This window comes from Merops nubicus, unplaced genomic scaffold, assembly GCF_000691845.1.
Source record: "Merops nubicus isolate BGI_N331 unplaced genomic scaffold, ASM69184v1 scaffold11226, whole genome shotgun sequence".
Taxonomy (NCBI): domain Eukaryota; kingdom Metazoa; phylum Chordata; class Aves; order Coraciiformes; family Meropidae; genus Merops; species Merops nubicus.
In genome coordinates, this window is record NW_008616969.1 from 36,476 (window position 1) to 58,127 (window position 21,652).

At 43.7% G+C, this 21,652-nt stretch overlaps 1 protein-coding gene across 1 annotated transcript in view; it reads right to left on the minus strand.

The window, feature by feature from the left end:
* Positions 1-52: 52 nt before the first annotated feature.
* The window catches only part of LOC103775532 (multiple epidermal growth factor-like domains protein 10), a gene marked incomplete at its 5' end in the record, with an annotated part of 24,267 nt that continues 2,667 nt past the window's right edge, over positions 53-21,652 (minus strand). Inside the window, 15 exon segments of the mRNA XM_008942993.1 lie at positions 53-132; positions 1,142-1,471; positions 3,641-3,766; positions 4,425-4,553; positions 4,852-4,900; positions 4,903-5,006; positions 7,482-7,610; positions 8,576-8,701; positions 9,557-9,685; positions 14,356-14,487; positions 15,559-15,687; positions 15,891-16,019; positions 17,283-17,408; positions 17,906-18,034; positions 19,636-19,764. Of these exon segments, the coding sequence (XP_008941241.1) occupies positions 53-132; positions 1,142-1,471; positions 3,641-3,766; positions 4,425-4,553; positions 4,852-4,900; positions 4,903-5,006; positions 7,482-7,610; positions 8,576-8,701; positions 9,557-9,685; positions 14,356-14,487; positions 15,559-15,687; positions 15,891-16,019; positions 17,283-17,408; positions 17,906-18,034; positions 19,636-19,764 (1,976 nt within the window).

A 21,652-nucleotide genomic window follows, 5' to 3' on the forward strand; every position in this document is an offset into this window, starting at 1 on the left:
AAATTCAAATACCGTCTGTGCATATAAAACAGTTCATTTATTAGTCCAAACATTACTGTTGTAGAGCTCTTGGAAAAATATTCCCTTTCTCTTCAGTTTGTTCTTCATAAAAAGGAAGCTTTGGAGGGCCACCTAGAGAATTAAGTAGAAACACAGTTTCCGGTCTATATAACATAATGCTGAAATATTAGATAGATTATACAATTTACACTTAAATAATTGAATAAAGGGTGCTCTTCAAAAAGAGGGTAGAGGAGTGAGTTACACTACCTTCCTCACAGAGGCAGAGAGCAGGCAAAACAATGGAAATTACTCAAATGGAAGGTTCCCAAAGCATTTCCTAAACTAAATGCAGACCTGTATGGTATCACCATCAAGCCAGTTGTGATTAGGCTACAAGCAGGAGGAAACTTGCACTCAGTACTGTCTCATTGAGAGATTATCTACATTAAAAAAAAAAAAACCTAAACAAACAACCAAACCCCAACCCCTGTTATGACAATCCAGTGGGTACCTTGGCACACTCACAAATCAATCCAAATCTATTTTCCAATGTTTAATCTGCTTATCTGGCTTGTTGCCTCTCACCATGCTCTCTAAAGCCTGACACCTCTACAAAAAGTAGGAGATACTGACTTACACAGCAAGTAAACCTCCTTATTCATCTTACAGAGGCTGAGGGTATCAGCTGTTTCAGAGCAAGATTTCACATTGGCAGGCATAGAAGAGTGTACTGTGGCAGCCTCAGGAATCTCTGAGCAGACTGTGCAAGATCTCCACAGCCTGTTCTGAGGGGAAACCACCGCCCTGAGTCAGTTCAGCTTGGCCAAGACCTCCACCTGGAATGACTCCTGGCATTTGCACCACCAGGTGCCTGGACCCTTAGGAGGACATCACACACTAGCACAACCCTTCCAGGCAAAGCTGCTGCTATCACAGGCTCTGAGTTTTTCACCAGAGGTGGAAATGCAGAATAGCTTCTGCCTCACAAAGCCCGTCACAGAAACTGGTGGCTGCTGCTGCTAATCACCATGTTTGCATGGTGGGTTGATACTCCTGTCCAAAGGCTTCACTGACCACCACCATGGCCAGTGCATGATTTCTTCTACTAAGAAAGGGCTGCACATCTCTAGCTTGTTACCTTCTTTGCAGGTCGGCCCTGTCCATGTGGCTGGGCACACACAATTCCCGTTGAATGGATTGCACTGGGATTTGTTGGCACACTGGCATTGCAGGGAGCAGTTGGGTCCATACTGGTCTGACCTGCATTCTGGAAGGACAAAAGTGTTTGGAAGAGGGTGAATGCTCTGAACATTCTCCAGGATCAGGAAGCTTCTTAGACAACTACATCTGTTAACATTAAAACATGACATTTTGGAAAGCCTTGCAGTCTTCAAGTTTTGTCTATCACATGGTCTGCCCAAACTGTAGCCCAGCTGTCCTAAAGAAGTTCCCAGAATGGAAATCATGACTAGTGTAAAAAACAGGGGCTGACAGCTGAAGAGAGAAGATCTTGGGATCTGCTCAGGAAAGTTACTGTCAGCATCCTGGATCCACACTATATCTCCTACACTGCTTGGCTGTCTCTGTGTGCCGGCAAGGAGCCTGCACTCAAAGAATGTGAAATTGAAACTTAATCCATTTTATATATGCTCTTATGTCTTACACTAATTGCACAATCCTGCTGCCTCTTGGCACGTTAAACTCGCACAATGTCTCGCTTCCAAATACAAATATATTTCATATCTAGGCTGATAAAACCTCATTGCTATGTTTTTCTGCACTCAGAGCACAGGCACAAAGGAAAAGTTAGCAGCAGGTCACAGGGCAGGGTGCTAAATACCCTGTAAACAATAGTCCTCTCTCTCTCACCTCACTAGAAAACAGTAAATAACCAAGGCACTTGCTTTCTCACACAAGCACCACTGGGTAAATAAAAGTGGTGCTGAGTCCCAACACGTGGGAGAACTCTCCCCGAGTGCTCGGAGCTTGGCCTTTTCAATTAGGGAACATTATGAGAAAAGGTCTCCTCAAACACTTCTGGACCTGATTTTAATTTCTGTAATACCACATTTTCATGCTAATAACAATGTGTATTTAAGACATCTGTTTGAAAGTCTGCAATGTTAATTTACTACAGAAAAAGAGCGCCCATAAAAGTCTGTTATATTCCTTTTTTTTTTTTTTTTTTTTTTTTTAATTAACATTTTGCCTGTTTAATGGGTACTTTACCAGAGTTCAAATTAAAATCAGGCCTTTTATCTTTATGGCCACTGCACAGTCACAGCTGCTCACAGTTATATCACAGATGAACTGAACCTAATTGAAAATAAAAATGCAAATAAAACCTACCCCATAACAGCTTTTCATGGATGTGGGCTACCCTTGCTGATTGAAGAAAAATAAAAATGACTCCTAAAGTTTGCAAGAAGCAAAACCTTGCTTCACATTTTTGGTGCTGAGCTTCCCCCTTGCGTTCCACTTCTGCCAAAAATATTGCTGGAAAGGCCCCTGGATGCCCAGCAGCATGCTGGCCGTGGGGGTGTCTGGTGTCCACCGTCAGATCAGTGCCTGCAGACTGGGTGGCTTTGGTTTTTGACCACAGGACAGTGTAGAGAGGGAAGCAAATTATTTTCTATTTTAGTTTTGTGGGTTGAGCTAGCACTTAAGCTCCCAGCAATTACTTTGCATTAATAACAGACTGTTTAAAGCCGTTTCCCACCATATCCTAGAACAAAAGGAGGAATACTATTCCCTCACTGTGATATGGGGGCTCAGGGGGATTATGGTTCCTGGTGTGAACCTCCAAAATTAGCACATGGGTGTTCAGTCTTTTTATATTGTTTGCCACAGCATTAAGATCACAAATCTCTTCTTAAACCACTGCAATTCCTCTTACTGCACTGATTACACTAAATTTACTCTGCCATCACTGTGATCAGAGTCTGGCTCAAGAAACTTGCCTGTCCTTGCTGCCTCTCAACCCTGAAACCACCTTCTCTGGGATGGATTTTCTCTACAGGAGAATTTTCCCACCTGTTTGTGTACCCTTGTTACAACCACTGGTCCAACCATTTCCCAAACACACAGCCCAAGTGCCTGTGCTGCAAATGAGGGAATTTTATTTGGATTAAATGTTCCTGGGCTTCTGCTGAAGGCATAGCTTCTGCAGCTCTGCTACCCTCATTCACTGGGATTTTGCTTTGCTTCCTGGGGAAGCAAACTCAGAACTGGATCTACTTTTGCATTGGTCTGAAAAGCATCACAAATGCCCATTCAACAAAACACACAGCAATCAGATCCCTTCATGCCCATTTACACCAGCTGGAGTCTTCCCAACTATCTGTAAAAATTTGGGTTTCTTGGGATTTCCTTCACTGGTGCATGCTCTTCAAAACTCAAGGCAAATGACATTTTACAGCTGACCCATGAACAGTTTTCCTATCGGTGTATCAATGGAAATATTGATTAAATCAAGACGTACAGCTTGTTGATAAAGCTGTTGATAACCCATAAGAGTAATTTTCTACAAACAATGTGTTCTGGAATACCAGCAAACGTCCTTTTACAGTTTTCTTAGACCAACAGGTCATATTGGCTTAACCACACACAGCCCAGCCCTTAGAAAATACTCCCTTACCAATGTCACATTTGTCACCAGTTTTGCCAGGTGGGCAAAGGCACTTCCCAGTCTCTGGATCACAAGGAGCATCTCTGCAGTCACACTGGTGTTGGCATCTCTCTCCAAACCAGCCCCTGTCACAGCCTGACAGCAAGAGAACTTTTTTAGGCACACATTTGAATGGCAGAATGTACATTAAGCCAGACGAGCTTTTCCAGGATGTCTCAGAGGAAAGCTCATGAATTTGCTACTGCAGTGAGTGCAAATGCCCAGTTTAGTGAAGAATTGACCATAGCAGAATAGGCATTATATTTATATGAACTCTCTCTGTGTTGGGTTCATCTAATCTAACCTGTCAGAGTTATCTGCAAATCTATCCCAGAAATGTACCTGGCACTTATTTTCACTTTTATTAGAACTTTCTAGTAGACCATTCCATAACACTCAACAAGTCTGACATGCACCTATTTAATAATCTCATTCAGAGTTTTAGAAACAAATTCAAAATCAGTAAAAGGAACTTATTTTTAATAAATGACATGTGGAACTCATTGCTGCAAGACATCACGGAGACCAGGACTTTCACAGTATTAATTGGAACCAGATCAGTTAATTTATAAGGAAATAAGAGCACCCAGCTACACAGCAGGTAAACAATCTCAAATCTAGTGGTTCGGGATATTAATAAAGCTCAAAATAGGGAAGAAGTTGTTCTCAACAAATATTGGGAGTAATGACACAAGGCTTTCTGAATTTTTTTTTTTTTTTTTTTTCTTTCTTTTCATCAGAGGGGTACAAGTACCTTTTTCACAGTGGACACCCTGATAACCCAAAGGACAAAAGCACTGTCCTGTCACTGCGTCGCAGCTTGCTCCATTTTTACAGGCACATGCATGAAGACAGCTTAGGCCATAAAATCCAAGGGGACACCCTGAAAAATTAAAGTATCAAATGAAGGTTTATGAAGAAAACCATCTATCCCTTTAAAATCAATCCCAGCTACATTCACTGTGAGCCAATAAAAATTATATTTATTATTAACTCTACTAATGCCATGTGCTTTTAAACTTCTACCACCTCAGCATCAGAGTTACTCGGATCTGGAAACAGCTGGGTGACCTGGGCCACCCCAAACATTTTGGCTGAACTGGTGAGGTGTTTACATGACCACTCTGAAGCCCCACATCCTGTCACTGATGGAAAAGGCTGCCCCAGGTGCCTACACTTACTGTGCTCACAGGAGTGGCCGTAGTAACCCTCGGGGCACTGGCAGCAGCCGGGGAACCTGTCGCAGGACAGCAGCCGGTGAACCTGTCGCAGGTGCCATTGTGCTGGCACGAGCAGTCCAAGCTGCAGTCAGACCCGTACTTCCCTGGGAGACATTCTGCTGGCAGGATGCAGACAGAGCAACAGACAAACAAACAAACAAAAAGTCACTGACCTCGCCCAGAAAAGCTCTTATACGACACCTTACTTAGACATATAGAACATTGTGGTTGGAAGAGACCTTCAAGATCATCAAGTCCAACCATTAACCCAGCACTGCCAAGTCCACTGCTAAACCACATCCCTTCAGCACCACATCTACATGGCTTTTAAATGCCTCCAGGGATGGCAACTCCTTTGCTTTCCTGAGCAGCCTATTATGATGCACATACAATAAGTTGAAGAGCCAAAAAGAACATTTTCTTATGAAGACACAACATTTCTGTACAACTATGATGTATTTAGGGATACAAAGATGATCAAGGAGCTGGAGCACCTCCCCTATGAAGACAGGCAGAGAGAGTTCGGGTTGTTCAGTCTGGAGAAGAGAAAGCTCCAGGGAGATCTTATAGCAGCCTTCTAGTATCTGAAGGGGGCCTACAGGAAAGCTGTGAGGAACTCTTTCTCAGGGAGTGTAGGGATAGGACAAAGGGTAATGGTTTTAAACTGAAAGAGGGTAGATTTAGATTAGATATAAGGAAGAAAATATTTTCTGTGAGGATGCTGGGACACTGGAACAGGTTGCCCAGAGATCCTGTGGATGCCCCATCCTTTTAAGCATTCAGGCCCAGGCTGGATGGGGCTTTGAGCAGTCTAGTCTAGTGGGAGGTGTCCCTGCTCATGGCAGAGAGTTTGGAACTAGAGGATCTTTAAGGTCCCCTCCAACCCAAACTATTCTATGATTCACATACTTTGATGAGAAATCCTTTATGTTGTGTAGATTTTTGAACAGACATTTCCTTGTACTTTTTATAGTTTACCTTTTTAATTTGTCTCTTCCTGTAGTTAGTGCTGAACCCACACCATGTACTGTAAAGCCGCATAGTAAATGGCATAAATGGTATCTTCTATTTTTTTTTTTTCCTTCTTTAGCTATAGCAATATTTTCTTTTAGGCACTTAGTGTGAAAGAAAACACAAAGCATTTCCTCCTCTGTGTTACCATTGGAGTTCACACTGTTCCAATTCCTAATAAACCAAGAGGATCTCTTTTTCACACGTAGCAACAGACTTTCCATGTATAATGAGATCTCTGCTTTTACAGAACTACACACATCTCAAATTACTGAAAGCCAAGTCATGCAAAAGTGACTGTGCCAATATAATTACCCTGGGCATCATTTCTGCATAAGTTAACTTCCCACTGCTCTGTGAATTTGAATCTGGGCTGAAGGAGGTAAACGAGCGTGGCCGTCCTAATAATCAGATCCATAACTCTGCAAATGTCAGGCAAGATCTTTCCAGATCATCGTATCTAATCACTAGAAAAAGGCTGTCTGATTAGCTGTCTTTGATTTCTAGTCAAAACACACTCACAATCACCCTGCTGTGGAAATCAAGTCTCAATTTTCCAGTAACTTGGCTAGATCTGTCAAAAGGTAAACAGTGAAGCTCTTTCTAGTGATGTGATACGCAGTCTCTTGGACAATGTGTGTACATCTGGTTGCCCCTCTGCTTGACTTCAGAGCTGTTTCATCTACACACATGTACAAGATATACCCATGACCTACTGCTCCATGTGGTGACACCTGCTACTGAGGCTCTGCAACCAAAAGGCAGCCTGTGGGTGGTTACAGAGTTTTCAGGGAATGGACAAATAGAGATGAAGACAGGTGGCCCATGCAAAGTTAGCCAGTTTTGGGTAAACTGCACAAAACTGGGCACAAAGTGGAACACACAAAGTTCCACCTGAACATAAGAAGAAACTTCTTCCCTGTGCGGGTGATGGAGCCGTGGAGCAGGCTGCCCAGAGAGACTGTTGAGTCACCTCTGGAGACTTTCAAAACCCACCTGGACACGTTCCTGTGTAACATGCCCTAGATGAACCTGCTTTGGCAGGGGCATTGGACTAGATGGTCTCCAGAGGTCCCTTCCTAGCATTCCGTGAAGTAAGGATGAGACAGCAGGACAATCTCAATTACTTCGAACAGATGTTGTCAGAACTGTACAAGCAGGGAAGTCAATTTTTGGGAAGTTCAACTGCAGTCCGGTTTCAAAGGGAAGAGAATAACAACAGAGAACATAACAAGAGAGGAGGGAGATGTGGGCTTCTGCTGACCTCAAAGAAGCACGTGAAAGAAGATACAAACCAATGTTCCCATGAACAAAAGAACACGAAAGTTGGACAGGACAAGTAGTAAGAGTCTGTGCAAAGGAATTTATGAGAGTTACAGAGCAGGACTCATGAGGAAACTGTCTCTGAAAAAAGACCTAAAGCTCTAACTCACGCCAGTTGTACGTGAGAGAAGCTACAGAGACGAATGCAGCTGGGAGGGAGTCTACTTAAGCAAAAACTGTCCCCTTTTGTGGGTCTGTAGACACTGTGAACACCTGTTTGAATGTACACATGCACTACCACCAAAGCAGAAAATTACCTTTCTCACACGATCTTCCTGTCCATCCGAGCCCACAAGTGCAGCTGCCATCCACGTGGTCACAGATACCACCATTCTGACAGGTACATGTCAGGTTGCAGTTGGGGCCATATTGTCCCTGAGGACACACTACAGAGAATTAACAGTGTTGGGAAAAAAAAAAAAATTAGCATCCCAAAAAAGGATGAAGGTGACAGGGAATAAATACAAACACATGCTCCCCACAGAGTGTCCCAAGTGCCTGGTATCTCCTCTGAGGACTGTAGGCCACGCTACTCCATGCTTATTAGCAATTTCATCCACAAACTTTGTGTCTCACCATATGTCCTCCATATTTGCTCCTCTTACCCCCTTCCCTTTGTCCCATCTCTCAACTCTCCTCCATCAAATCCTCTCCCTTCACTTTTCAGCTCAAGCACTTTGCTTCTAAATTTAGTCCCACCCATCCACAGTGCTCTCACACTGCTCATGTTGTGTGCTACAAACGACCCTTTTCCCCATCTTTATCACATCTTTGGGCGTTGGAAGAGACTTTTGGAGATGATCTCATCCAACACCCCTGCAAAAGCAGGGTCACCCAGAGCAGGTTGCCCAGGATCAAGTCCAGGTGGGTTTTGAAAGTCTCCAGAGAAGGAGACCCCACAACCTCTCTGGGCAGCCTGCTGCAGGGCCTCACTACTGTCACCAGAAAGGAGTTTCTCCTTATGTTTAGGTGGAACTTTGTGTGTTCCAGTTTATACCCATTGCCCCATGTCCTGCTGCTGGGCACCACTGAAAAGAGACTGGTCCTTTAGATATTATACACATTGATATCTTTATGCTTTGTTTGGACTGCATTCTCTGAAAGGAGTCACCAGTGCAATGGTAGCAAGTGTGGTGGAGCAAAGTGGTGAGATGTGGGCAGGAGACGGGCAGGATAAAAGCAGGGCAACAGAGCAGAGAGGGACAGGTGCTGAATACATTCAACTGCAATGTTAGCAAGCAAAGCCATTGGGAAACACAGTTATAGACAATGTTTGGCACCGAGTTTTATTTGCTGGTTGTTTTGAGTATGTGCCCAACTGATGAGATGACCTCAGGTCCCGCTTTGTTACCTTGCTGACAGCTGGGTCCCATTTGGCCGGGAGGACAGGTACACTTGCCAGTCCGTGGGTCACACTGACCTTTACCACATGCACAGAACAGGGAGCAGTCCTTCCCATATTGGTTTGCAGGGCAAGCTGAAGGAAACGTAACCTTTTGTTAAACGCCCCGAGTACCCAACGCCAGTTTTTGTTTTTAACATAGGCCAGATCTTAAAGGTAGACTTGGATCCATTTTTATTCCAGCTAACATGCTTCCAAGCAACAACTATGAAACCAAAACCCATCCAATGTCATGAATCCTTCTTCCCCTCAAACTTTACTTGAGGTTATAAATATAATCCATGTTTTCACACAGAACATTCAATAAGTTACCTATAAAAAAGGTGAGTGTACAACTGAAATATCAGCTCTTCATCCTTCCAGCTAAAGATGTCTTTCCATCCTTACTATTGATGCTCTCCTATGTTGAAGAGCAAAGCTATAAGCTACTAAACATTAAAACATTGCCCTTCTGTGAATAAGCTGAAGAGAACTTCACAGGGGCCATACCTTTGGAAACAGCACAGAAATTCAGCTACACAATTTAGCACTGAAACAGAGAAGTAAGAGTAGGGTTGCTATGGAGTCTTTACCAGTTTTGCCATGACAAAACTTGATCTTTTTCCCATTTATTGAAACTAATGGCACCACAGTGTGAGGCAAAATATTGAGATAATTTCTCAACCCAGAAATTTTATACAGGAAGAAGGAACTTGAGCAATTCATGCTGGGCTGGCTCTAGAAATAAATTTGGGCGAGCAGGTTGTAACTCTGGGATGAGTGTCCTTGTTCCTATGAATGCAGGAGAGAAGGAAAATATTTTGCAAGAGACTTTTTTACAAAGCTGGAATTCTGATTTACAATTCAAGGAGGAGGTAGTTGGGATCCGTTTTTCTACAGACAAGCTCTTATGCAGATTTCTGAAAGCAGCAGCAGATGATGTTGGCTTACTGTTGGTACAGTCGGCTCCAATGAAGCCCGGTGCACACTCACAAGCTCCTGACACAGGGTCGCAGTGGCCTCCGTTCAAGCATTGACAGGAGTTTTGGCACTTTGAACCATAAGTACCTTTTGGACACCCTGTTTTAAAAGAACAAAAGAGCAATTAGGCTTAGGTGGCTACTGGGCCCATTGCATTTTATGTCACAAGTGATTCGTTGCTTTCGACCCAAATTAGATTTTAATTTTCTAACTTTGTTCACTTCTAGAGGGCCAGGAGTAGGCATTGATGGTTGCCTTGGGCAATGCACTCCTTGGGGTGGCAAGGCAGTGCTGATTTGCAATGCCAAAACCCCTGGAGTGCTCGGCTGACTGCTGCTGCCTCTGCCTGCTCCTCCCATTCCTCATATGTGATGGGAGAAAGAAAAGCCCAGTTCTTCAGAGGTTTTCCTCTTGGATTTCTGCTCCAAATGAACCTGTTGCCCCTTTCCCTCCTATGGCAGAGATGGATAGACAGGGCCCTGGTCCCTCTTTCTTTGGGCAGCAACAGCCTGGTTTGTCTGAGGTGGTGAGAAGCTGGGAGACGTCTCTGCTCCTTTTGGCAGTCTCCTACTGGGGCAGGTCCCATCTTTCCAAAACCTTTAAGATGGAGAAATTTTGTTTCCTCTACAATCTGCTCCTTCCCTCCAAAGTGGAGTTGTCATTGCTGTGACACATCCAGTGCGCTGTGGATGGAAGACTATGAAAACATGCACATGACAATAACATGAAATTTCAGAAGAGACTTTCTCAGAAGATAGATAAAGGAAAGAGATGCTTTAAAGCCAGAAATTTCTCTGAGGAGAAAAAGAAAGCAGTTGTATTTTGGAATAACCAGAAGAAACATTCGACCCAGCTTGATAGCTGAGCCAACGTTACATGGCAACGAGCTGTCCATGAAGACATTTTCCAGGTGGTAGCAAGTATGTCTGGTTTCTTTTTGGACAGCTAACGTTGAAGGAGTGCTGAATACAAGATCAGAAAGACATGAATGCATTTGCCATGCTTAGCTCCTGTCTTCAAGATACTCTTCAGAGTGATGGAGGTTGGAACTGAGGAGAAGAGCTGGGCAGAGCTGCTAGACACACGCCTCCATCTGCCAGGGTTGCCTCCAGCATGCCACCACTGAACTCTGCAGATGCAGGTTATCCTCATAATTTTCCAGTGTACTGGAAGAGGAAGAAGTTGTTGCTTTTAGAGCATTATGATCATCATTGAACAGGCACACTAATGCTACTGCATTTCTTTTTTACTTCCTTGCTTCTCTTCCCCTGGCAAAAAGAATGCCTATGGCTACTTCGGAAATGTAGTTGAATATATATATATTTGTACACGTCTCCAAGCAACAGACCTCTTGCAATCTCTGTATAAATAACTTTATATACTTTCTCTCTTTTCTGAAGACATGAAAGCATGGTTGAGTAACTGGAGAAATCTTTGGATTTTTTTTTTTAACTATTCAACACAGAGGGAGAGCTTATGGTGAAGCTTCAAAAGGGATGGTTTTAAAGATAAAACTGAATATTCTGCTCAAATGAGGGTAGCAGATCATCAGGACTAAACAGACACATGCTTCTATAACATGCAGATACTCTCTCCAGCCCTTCTCAACCATGGCTTCTTCTCAATGAATACATCGTCATCAGTGCTTCCATCTGCCAGTACAAAAAATCAGTTTCATTTGCAAGCCCTGACCTCAAGGACTGGGCCCTGCACCATCTACTTCATATCCACCAAGACATGAAGTTAAGGGCACACCCAAGTTCAATGATTCAATTGCACTCTGAGTTTCTCTTTTCCTCCTCCTTTTCCTTTCAGTCATCATTTGGCTTTTCTCTTCTTTTAATTCTGCTTTTCACACTCCCAAACATGTTGCTTCTCCCTGGCAAAGCTTTCAGAGTTGTTCCTCAGCTCAAGACTAGCAAGACCTGCTCCATTACTGAAAGTGATGCAGTAATTCCCCCTTTACAAATTTATTTATCCTTGCAGCATTTTATTTACTTCAGTTCAAGAGAGAGCAGCACAAGCAGAGCAAGCACATCAGCTGTGATGTTCACGTGGTCTTTAACAAGGCCTTCTCATCTGTTACCACTTTACAGAAGAACTTCTATGCAGATAGCTAGGACAATTTACAGAGTCCTGCTGTTTAAGTAGGCTCTGTCTTTACAAAGAGGGCTAGCCTCTAACCACCAGTTATCTCATAAAGACATTTTCTAATTTAACGGTTTCCTGTGCATCTGACAGAACATCAGGAACAGCAGCCAGATTTCTAACTCATATCCTGATTTTTTCCTTCTGGTTTGGGTAGGTTTGCCATGACAAAGAGCTCCTAAATCTTTTCCTACCAACTGCATACACTAAGGCTTTTCTTAGCAACGTTATTAATTGCACGGTCAAAAAATCACTTCTGAAGCATCCTGTTACCTACAACTTGAAGCTGGTGAGGTCTTTCTGGCTCAGGGTTCACCCAGCCCAATAAATGTCACAGAGATGCAACATAGTTTTTTTTTTAACCATTACATCACCACTTACTGCTTTTTATTCATAACTTCACTCAAGGAGATCTGTGTGTCCACCAAGTTATGGACAATTGATGGGAACCTTATAGCTAGTTTGTCTGCTTCCTCTGGATCCTGCCAAGAGACTGTTTCAGCTCTTCACTCCAAAACTTGAGAACATGAAAGTCTCGTTGCTCTTGGCTCCTGGAAATTTGACTTCCCAGCCAACAACACCTTTTATAGACACTTTCTTGAACCTTTTTTCACAGTACTATAAATATAGCAATAGTTGCCAGAAACTGTTTCCAGCAGCATCCAACCACATGTTGACTGGACTGAAGCCCATTTCACGTCTCTGGGAGCGGCTCCCTATGCTGTTTTTAATATTATATCGAAAGCTTCTTCATTCTGGAGCAGCCCCAGTTCTCCCTGTAGTGAGGATGGTGGGAACATGGAGTATTCCCACTGAAGTCATGCTAGCTATCCTTGGTTATCAGGCAGTCACTTCAGAATCAGGTCAACAGTCTCTCAGTCCACTGACCTAAGCCTAAAAATATCTCACACTTGAACTGCTCTCCTTCCATTTTTGTGTCTGTCTATGCAATGATCAGAGTGGCATAGGGGAGAACAGTAAAAAAATCTCCACATAGATGCAAGACAAATCTCTCTCTGTGAACCTCCACCATTCCATTATCTCTCCCAATCATGTTTAACAACACTGTATTTATTAAGTGAGAATTTGCTGTGCAAGGTACCGTGTATTTTGGAACCTAAGAGGACACAACGTCACGATGGCTTGTGTCTCATATGCTATAGGTTTAATCCTGGCTACAGGGAATTCTGTGACAAAATCCCCTCTGAATGCAATGAAACGCAGATTACATTTTATAAGCAATTTCTTTTATATCAGAACTTCAGTGCAATTATTAATGTTTTAAAATTTAAAATTCTGCAATAAAATCTTAAGGATCTAAGCAAGCTGGAGGACATTTACTATCATCTCTAGGGATTTAGTACAACATGCACAGGTAATGACTACTGAAAGACTGCTATGTAAAAATAATAGGCTAAACATGATTGAGCCTTTTAAAATGATGCTGTTAAATAGTTGATCTCCACTGCTGCTCTACTATAACATTTATTATAATCTAATGTATAATAGATCCAGATGGTTCTAGCCTACATGCTGAAGGCCCGATTTCGATCTCACTTATAGTGAGAACTGATGTACAAAGGAGGATAGAATCAATCCTTACATTTACATTTATATTTGATAGAATAACTTGTGGTGACATGATGGTAATACGAACGTCCATTTCTAAAATGAGCCTCTTTCCTATTTCTGCTTGTGGAATAAAGCACAGGTTTAACCCTTACTATAACCCATATATTGCAGCTGGCCTTTTTATCCAAATTGTCACCCGAGAAAGCAAACAAACCAGAGTCACACTAGATTCCTAAGAAAGGAAAATCAGTGTTTGCCAAAGAGAGGAAGACTGAGCTTGAAAGATGACAGCTTGTTGTTGTTGAAATGAGACTATTACAAGCCATGGAGTAAAAACAAAATTAAAGTTGTAAATAAAAAAGTTAATTAACTGTCTCCTTTATTGGATACTTTGGTATATGTTTCTTATCAGTTGCCACATTCCACCAGAAACAACTTTACAGATGGTCTAAAATACCAGCATGAGCCATGTGGATCTGGGAATAGTTTTTATGATGGAGCATTCAGCCAATTGGCATTTTGTCCTTAACACTAGTCACCTTTTTTCAATCTAGAGAAACAATTTATTTAATTTGATTGTTCCTCAGAAGGCCCTACAACCTAAGTGAATTTATGAATCACTTAGATTTATTGCGAATTGCAGCTTGTTGTTTTCTAGTAACCGTTTTTTCTTACTTCAGCACGTAGAGATTTTGGGAAGTATTTTGGCCTTGGTATTTTGAAATGAAAGAGCTACACAACATCCAGGTGTAGCTGAAGATGAGAGGTGTAAATGCAGACAATATTATATTGATAATCTTCAGCGTGGCATGAAACTGGAGAGAATACAGCTAGTAAATGAGTCTGTTTTTTTAAATAAAATATGTTGTTGTTTTCAATTAATCCCTTGCAATAACACAGGTATTTTTATCATAAATTAACCCAACTCATGCTTACTTTATCTCAGTCAACACTGAAGCGACTGACACAGATGAACTCAACACACCAACACATGCTTCTGCACAACTTGGTTACTGCTCAGAAAGTGGGCAGCCCACAAAGGTACTCACGGAGGTTGCAGCTGGAGCCGTGGTACCCCGGGCGGCACACACAGGCGCCGGTCACTGGGTGACATTCCTCATTCTCAGCAGAGCACTGACACACTCGGTTACAGTTCTTGCCATACGTGCCTGGTGGACAAGCTTGGGGAAGAGGAAATGTAAACCAATAAATTAAATTTGTCTTGGTAAATATAGCACTCAAACAAAGAGCAAGTTCAAATTTATTAAATAAAATCCCTGCCTACAGAACGACGATCTCCTCCGGGACTTTGGATTTATTACATTTACTTAGGGGTTACTTCACTGCTTGATTTTGTTTTGTTCAGTCAATTTGTGCCCAACTGTCAAGGGCCAGATACAATTTTCTTGTCACTAGAAAAAAATCATAGGGAAATGTCAGGTAAAATTGACTAAAATAACAGTATAATTCACAAGGGACCAGGTGTGTGGATAAAAACATTCTACCTTTTGCAGGGAGTTTAAACTTGCAAAGCTGCTGTAGTACCAACATCTTCAAAGGTTTCATTTTGCCTGTTGACAGCCACATTGCCTACTGGTTTGGGGCTTTCCATGTCTAATTCTGACATCTCACTTCCATTAAGTTGCCAGGATTTAGAGCCCTTTAGTGAAGGATATGGGACACCAATGTCATTTTTTTTAATTCTTTTTTTTTTGTTGCTGAAGTGGTGCTCAGGGAAAATGTAAGGAAGAACAAATATGCAGCTGGGGTCACAGAATAAACCTGCTTTCAAAGGCAACTCCAGATGGCCATACTCAACAGCGAAGAAAAAAATGGTAATGGCATTTCCCTGAATTCTGACAACATGAATAGATGGTCCACTCATGGGGACAAAGCCAACAGAAAGCAGAGCTGTTGCTTTACCCATGGCACAGCGATGGCCCCAGGCAGGAGCTGGACGCCTCTGGCACCTCCTCAGTCTACTTTGATCCAGTTTAGCCCTCAGCTGCTCCCTACCAGCCTGAGAGCTGCAAACCTGGAGAGGGCAAATCCCACCAGCCACAAACTGTGCCAGGCAAAGAGGTTAGAACGGGCCAAACCTTTTGGGTGAGTGACAAGCAGCCCCTACCCACCTTCACTGCTGTGAGGTGGTTGTCCCCTCCCTCCTCAGGCATTATATCAACAGGCTTTTAATTAGGAAATCCCTTTCTTAGTTTACAAGGGAGGTATTTGCATTCTTATAGCAAACTCACGTTTCTCACAGCCATAGCCGGTGACTCCCGGGGGACAGCCGCACTTGCCCGTCAGGTGATGGCAGGGGGTACCGGCGGGACACCGGCACCGCTGGGCACAGCCCACACCGTAACGGCCGGGCAAACAAGCTGCAACGGGGCAACCAAGCCTCATTAGGTGCAAAGCCACTTCCCACCTCCAACAGTTCTGCTGTGCCCGTCCCCATGAGCACCTCCAGACCGGCCCCGTGCAGCACCGTGGGAGCGAAAGGGTCTCGTCACCAGCTCTGGGTTTTGGAGTGGAACCTTCCCTGGCCTGAGCTTTCCTCCATAAATGCCCAGCAGACACTCACGTTTGTCACAGTGCCTCCCTCGCCATCCCTTCTCACAGTGACATGCTCCGGTTTGATGGTGGCAGGACAAGCCGTGCACGCAGTCACATCGCTCCTCGCACCGCTTGCCGAAAAGCCCCGGTGGGCAGGCTGTGAGGACAAGCAGAGAGAGCAACAGTTCGTCCCCTGCATGGCAAGCATCCGTCGCTGGCACGCAAGCCAATATTATTCTACTTGCACATGGCGGTGGATATTTAGAAAACTGCATGCCCAGAAAATATCATCGAAAGAGAATATATTAAAAATATTAAAAGCATTTAGTGTTGGCTATTAACGACTCTGCAAGTGAAAGTTTTCAAAGACTTAGTCAAAGTCTATTCAGGTGATGTCTATCCTGGTGGTGATCACATTCACTTTTCCACAAATACACAGAATCCCAGAATCCCAGCATGGCAGGGATTGGAAGGGACCTCTGGAGATCATCTTGTGCAACCCCACTGCTAAAGTAGGTTCACCCAGAGCAGGGTGCCCAGGATCACATCCAGGCAGGTGTTGAATCTCTCCAGAGATGGAGACTCCACAACCTCTCTGGGCACCCTCAAAGTGAAGAAGTTTTTCCTTTTACACAATTACATATGGGCAAAGGGACTGTTGCTTGAACAGTGAAAATGTGCTGTGTCCATGTACTGCTTTCCACCTTACAGATCTCTGCAAAGTGAACAGAGAGAAAGCAAGGCCTGAGGAAAGGGAAGGTGGGTCCTGTGAAGGCTTTACAGGTCACATGGGTGGCTGAGGTCTCGTGAGTCCTCAGCACCTCTGGAGACATCAGAAAATTGCTTGCAGCTTGCAAAAGTCACAGCACCTCAGTGCCTGAGCTGGAAGCACATTTCAAGTCATCTGATATCTACTAGTTAGGAGTTTTCTATTCCAGGGATTTACATAGCTCTAAACATGCCAGACAGCCATGTCAAATCTGAGCAATCTGGCCCACATGCAGGACGGGTACAATCTGAACCATTACAGGTCAATTTGCTGAGCTCCCCTTGATGACTTACAGAGATGCAGCAGCATGTGGCTGATCTGGCAAACTGCTTATAACTCTCTCCCTTTTGTATGGTCTTCCTTGTACTTGTAGGGCAAAGAAATACCTTCATTTTCTTAGCAGGCAGGGAACAGAAGTAGGAAATAAAACTATTTGGACAAGGGCGCGTATTTGCGGTTGGGCAAAGTCCTCTCTGGGGGGCTCCCAAGACACAGGGTGAGCACTCACACCAGCATTATTTCTTCCTGCCCTACAGAATACTGGAAAATTAAGATACAAAATAGAAATGGACTTCATATTGTGGAGGCAGAAATGGCTGATTGCAGAAGAAAGTGTTAAAATAAAGCGCTCGCAGGTGGAACTGCCCTTACCCACATCACAGCGGTCCCCAGTCCAGCCGGCATGACAGATGCATCTCCCTGAGTGCTGGTCACAAACCCCGTGGTGGCAGCTACAGTTCTGCTCACAGCCTTCTCCAGAACTCCCATCCCCACACTCTGCAACAAGACGGGGGAGACTGGTGGAAACCCAGGCTGTAGGGGCTCCAGGAAGAGCACAAGCTTCTGAAATATGGTGAGCCACCTAAGCTGGTTCTAAAAACTCCCTTCAGTGAGGAAAATTTTGAGGTCTCCCCTTAACAAAATTCTCTAGAAATATAATTTTCCTCTTGGAGGATTTATTTTTTTTCCTTCTCAAATTGAGTCTATAGCCTATCTTTGCTGTCCCTAAGGGACAGTAATTAGCTTATTCCTTGCCTTTGTCCAGTAAGTTTCTAGCAGCACGGTATGTTCAAGTGCCAATACGAGATCTCCCTTTAGTCTTCTCACTTCTGCCCCAGCTTTTCCAACCTCTCTACAGCCAGTGCTCTCCAGCCCACTGCCCCTCCTCTCTGGTTTTCCTGGGCTGCCTCAAACTGAACCTTGCCAGAACTGCATTTCCTTGGAAAGTGAGTGAAAAGAGGCACTGGAGGGATGTGGGATGCGATGAGACTCACCCAGCTCACATGCTACCCCTGTCCAACCCTGGGGACACAGGCACTGCCCCGTCACGTGGTCGCACGTCGCCTGGCCATGGCAGACGCAGCGCTGCAGACAGTTTGTACCATACCATCCATGAGGACAGGCTGCCAAGAAGAGGTGGGACAAGGGCCTTCCATTAAGGAGTGCAGGTTAAACACAACTTTTCCCACCTTACATTCCTTGCCCTGGTGATCGTGGAGGTGCTGTGAGAGGTACAACGGAATAAAATTGGGGCCACAACTGATAAGCGATTATACAGAGCAGTGTACAATTGGTCTGGGGACAAAATAGGTAAGAAACAGAATTAGCTGTGACTCATCAAATCACCTGTTTGTGTCTATGAAAAACATCTCTTGGTTCCTCAACACCAAGGATTGGAGTTATTATTTCCTCTGTTTTCAGAATTTCTTTGTACAGTCTTCTTAAAATCACAACTCCTTTTCTAATTGATCCTGCTACCCACAGCTGGCTGATGACATTTCACGGTTTACCTAATTTTAATTAAGCAGGTTTATTAATTCCCATCACAACCAGTTCCTAAGGATAGGACTTAATTTTTTTTTGCACAAAAAATAAACACTTCTGTCAAGTGCCAGTGACACCTTTTCAAGATGTTAACAGGAGCAAGTTCTCACTCTGCAAAACTACAGTCACCAGAGGATGCCTCGCCCAGACTCTCACACTTATTCTACCTCCTTGCTTCTGAAGAAATCCCCAAATGTATCATTAAAGAAAAATATGAAGACATCAAACAGACATATTCATATTTGACAACAGGTTTTTTTAACTTTTTTTTTGGTTTTGTATCTGAGGCCTTCATGCAAACCAAAAAATTTTAGGTCATGTCATACATGTCATCAAGAATAGTTTGGTGCCTTCCCAGTTCTTTACCCCTTCATGGAAAGAGCTCTTATATCAGATTTTAAAGGGACACCCACTCAATTTATATATATATTCCTCCATCCCTGTCAATTTTCATCCTCTTTTCCTAATAGTCCTCTTGAGACGCTGAAGGGCAGTTTGGAGGTGCTGACACCAAACCCCAGCTCCATGGCACTGCTTACAGAGCCAGGCTCCTCACAGGGGAGGACAGAAAAAGGAACCTTCTGCAATGGATACGGACAGACGTTCTCTAGGGGCTTGGATGCAGGGGATTAGGATGTGTAATGTAAGCCTCGGCGCAGCTTTCCTTTGCCAGTCCCTTTTCTTAAGCCTCCTTGGAGTTGGGCTTGTGTTTGAGTCAGACGTATTGGTCCGATTGCCAAGGCTGGAAGTCCCAATGCCCTTCACATGTTCTGGATTTAGCCTGTGTCTGGAACAGGGTATGGTAGTGACATGGATCAGTCAGGCACATGGGATGGTCAAGTGGGCCACAGAAAAGAAATGGAGTTTCATTTCAATGTCATAACGGGAGGTTTATGGACCTTTTGTCTCTTAATCAGACTTCAAAACCAGCTCTCTTTCCAGACCCGGTACTTTGCTTCAGCCCCCTCTGCCCCACACACACTGAGCTCCTACACCCAACCCCTGCAACACATCATCACAGAGTTATTTAATGGACTAAGCCACATTATTTTGTGGATGTAAAACCAATGACTACACAAGGCAATGAGCTGGCAATTCAAATACCAACAAAGCCCCCTGAGCAGAAGTTTTCTTTTTCCCTCCTGTGAGCCTCTGCAGGAGTTTGAATTTCTGACTGTACCTTCTTGGCAGGTGGCCCCTTTCCAGCCTGGAGCACAGCGGCACGTCCCCGTTACGTGATGGCAGAGCGCTCCATTGTGACAGCGACAAGCGTGGCTGCAGCCTGGCCCGTAGCTGTCCCTCTGGCAGGCTGCAACGAGACAAGTCCACCAAACCCCATCAAGGAACCATCAAAGGAGGCACTGATCAGAGCAAACTTGAGGCACAACCCAGCGCCAGGGAAACCAGTTTGCAACTGGCTTGTGATACCATTCTTCTCACATCGTAAGGGGGCCTAAGTCCATATATTAACCACGCCTGACACTGAACACTGTGGCTTAAAAATATGTATCATAGCACATTCCAAAGAGGTTTTTATGGAAGGGCAGGATCGCTCGGGTGATGGATCAGCTGTCAGCTCCTGCCCTGCGGAATGTCTTTGTGCTAAACTAATGGTCCAGCAGAACCGCCAGCTTGACAGCCTGGGTATTTATTTGCATCCTGGTAAGAGAACTGACAACTTCATTGTTCTCAGTGTTCATTTTTCACAGCTAGATGCCTTTGCTCACCCAGAGTCTCATTCTTTGGTCAGAGAGGGGTGGTATTTTCAGTGTGTTCCGTTAAGCAGCTGGCTCCCACGTGAAAACTTAACGTGGCCATCTCACAAACATCCACTTGCTGCAGCTCCATTTTCAGGGCTGCTGCCTGTGAAAAATGGCAGTAATAAAATTCCTCTTGCCTTCACTGCACTGGAGATTTGGATAGCTTTAAATGGTGGGAAATAGACAGTACTGCTAGCCTGTTTTCTTCAAATATCATCCCAAAAATACAAAACAAGTTGGTGAAGTTGGGTAGCCTCCTTGCACAAGGCTTGACCATCTTGACCTCAGGATTGAATTTGGTTGCCAGTATCTGACCCCCTCTCAGTCTTCTTCTTCCCATCTGAGGACTTCCAGCTTCCTGATGCAGTTCTCACAGACACCATTTCTCCCAGGACTTCTTTTCAGCAGTGTTCATTTTTGTCATCGCTTGGACCCCATCCACATTGAAAACACAAAAAAAGTGAAGGAGCTCAGTCCTATCACAGTTAAAAGTTTGTTCTGCAAATGAGGCTTGGTTGCCAAGTTAAAAGTACAGCCCATCCTACAGAGGCCTGGCTCAGTTTTGGGAGCAGAACTAAATATTTCCACAAAACAGACCAGAACTACAACATAATCAAGCCAAAGGAAAAACCAGCTCATAACCAGGTCTCCTGACTGGTTACTAGTGACTTGTGTGAGGTTTCTGGAGTATGCATGCAAAGCTCTTGTTATGCTTACTGAGAAGACAAAAGAGTTTTCCAGTGAAAATTTTGGTAAGAAAACAGAAATATCTGGTGAAGAAAATTTTAATTATTTGATTGGGTGGATACAAAATGTTTTTCAGCTTCTCGTATGACAATCGTGATTATCAAAGTACTTTCCTGATGATTTAGATAACAAAATGATCTATTGAAGCTATTTTATGAAGCTCTACAACTGAATGTACGAACATCCCCAGGTCTTTTCTTCTTTCTTCAAGAGTGCAAAGGGAAGAAGCGATAAAAAGGTTTAAATTACTAGACTTTTTTCCACTTCAAAATTTTCCTCTTGGTGACTTTCCTCTGTAAAAGGAGAATTTAGTCATTTGCAGTCTTAAAATCCCTTTTTGCACGCAGAGTAAGCAACACATGAAACTGAAGGTTTTCTTCTGGACTGGAAGTCAATAACCATCAAAAGTCAGGGAGCACAGGAAAACGATGGGCACTAAGGCTCTACAGGGTGCCCAGAAGCTTTGATTTCATGCAGCTCATGTGGATTATTCTCCGTCAAAATGAAGCTGAGGCTTTAAAAGAACAGGGAATTTGCAAAGTCAAGTGCTCACACACCGTGAAATGTCAAAGTCCTAGTTATCAGCACCTTTGAGCAGAGACTCTGACAGAGCTGATCATTCCATACTCACTTATTTTGCAAACCAGTGTGGTCTCACTTTTACCACAAGAAACTGCTTCTGTGAAGATC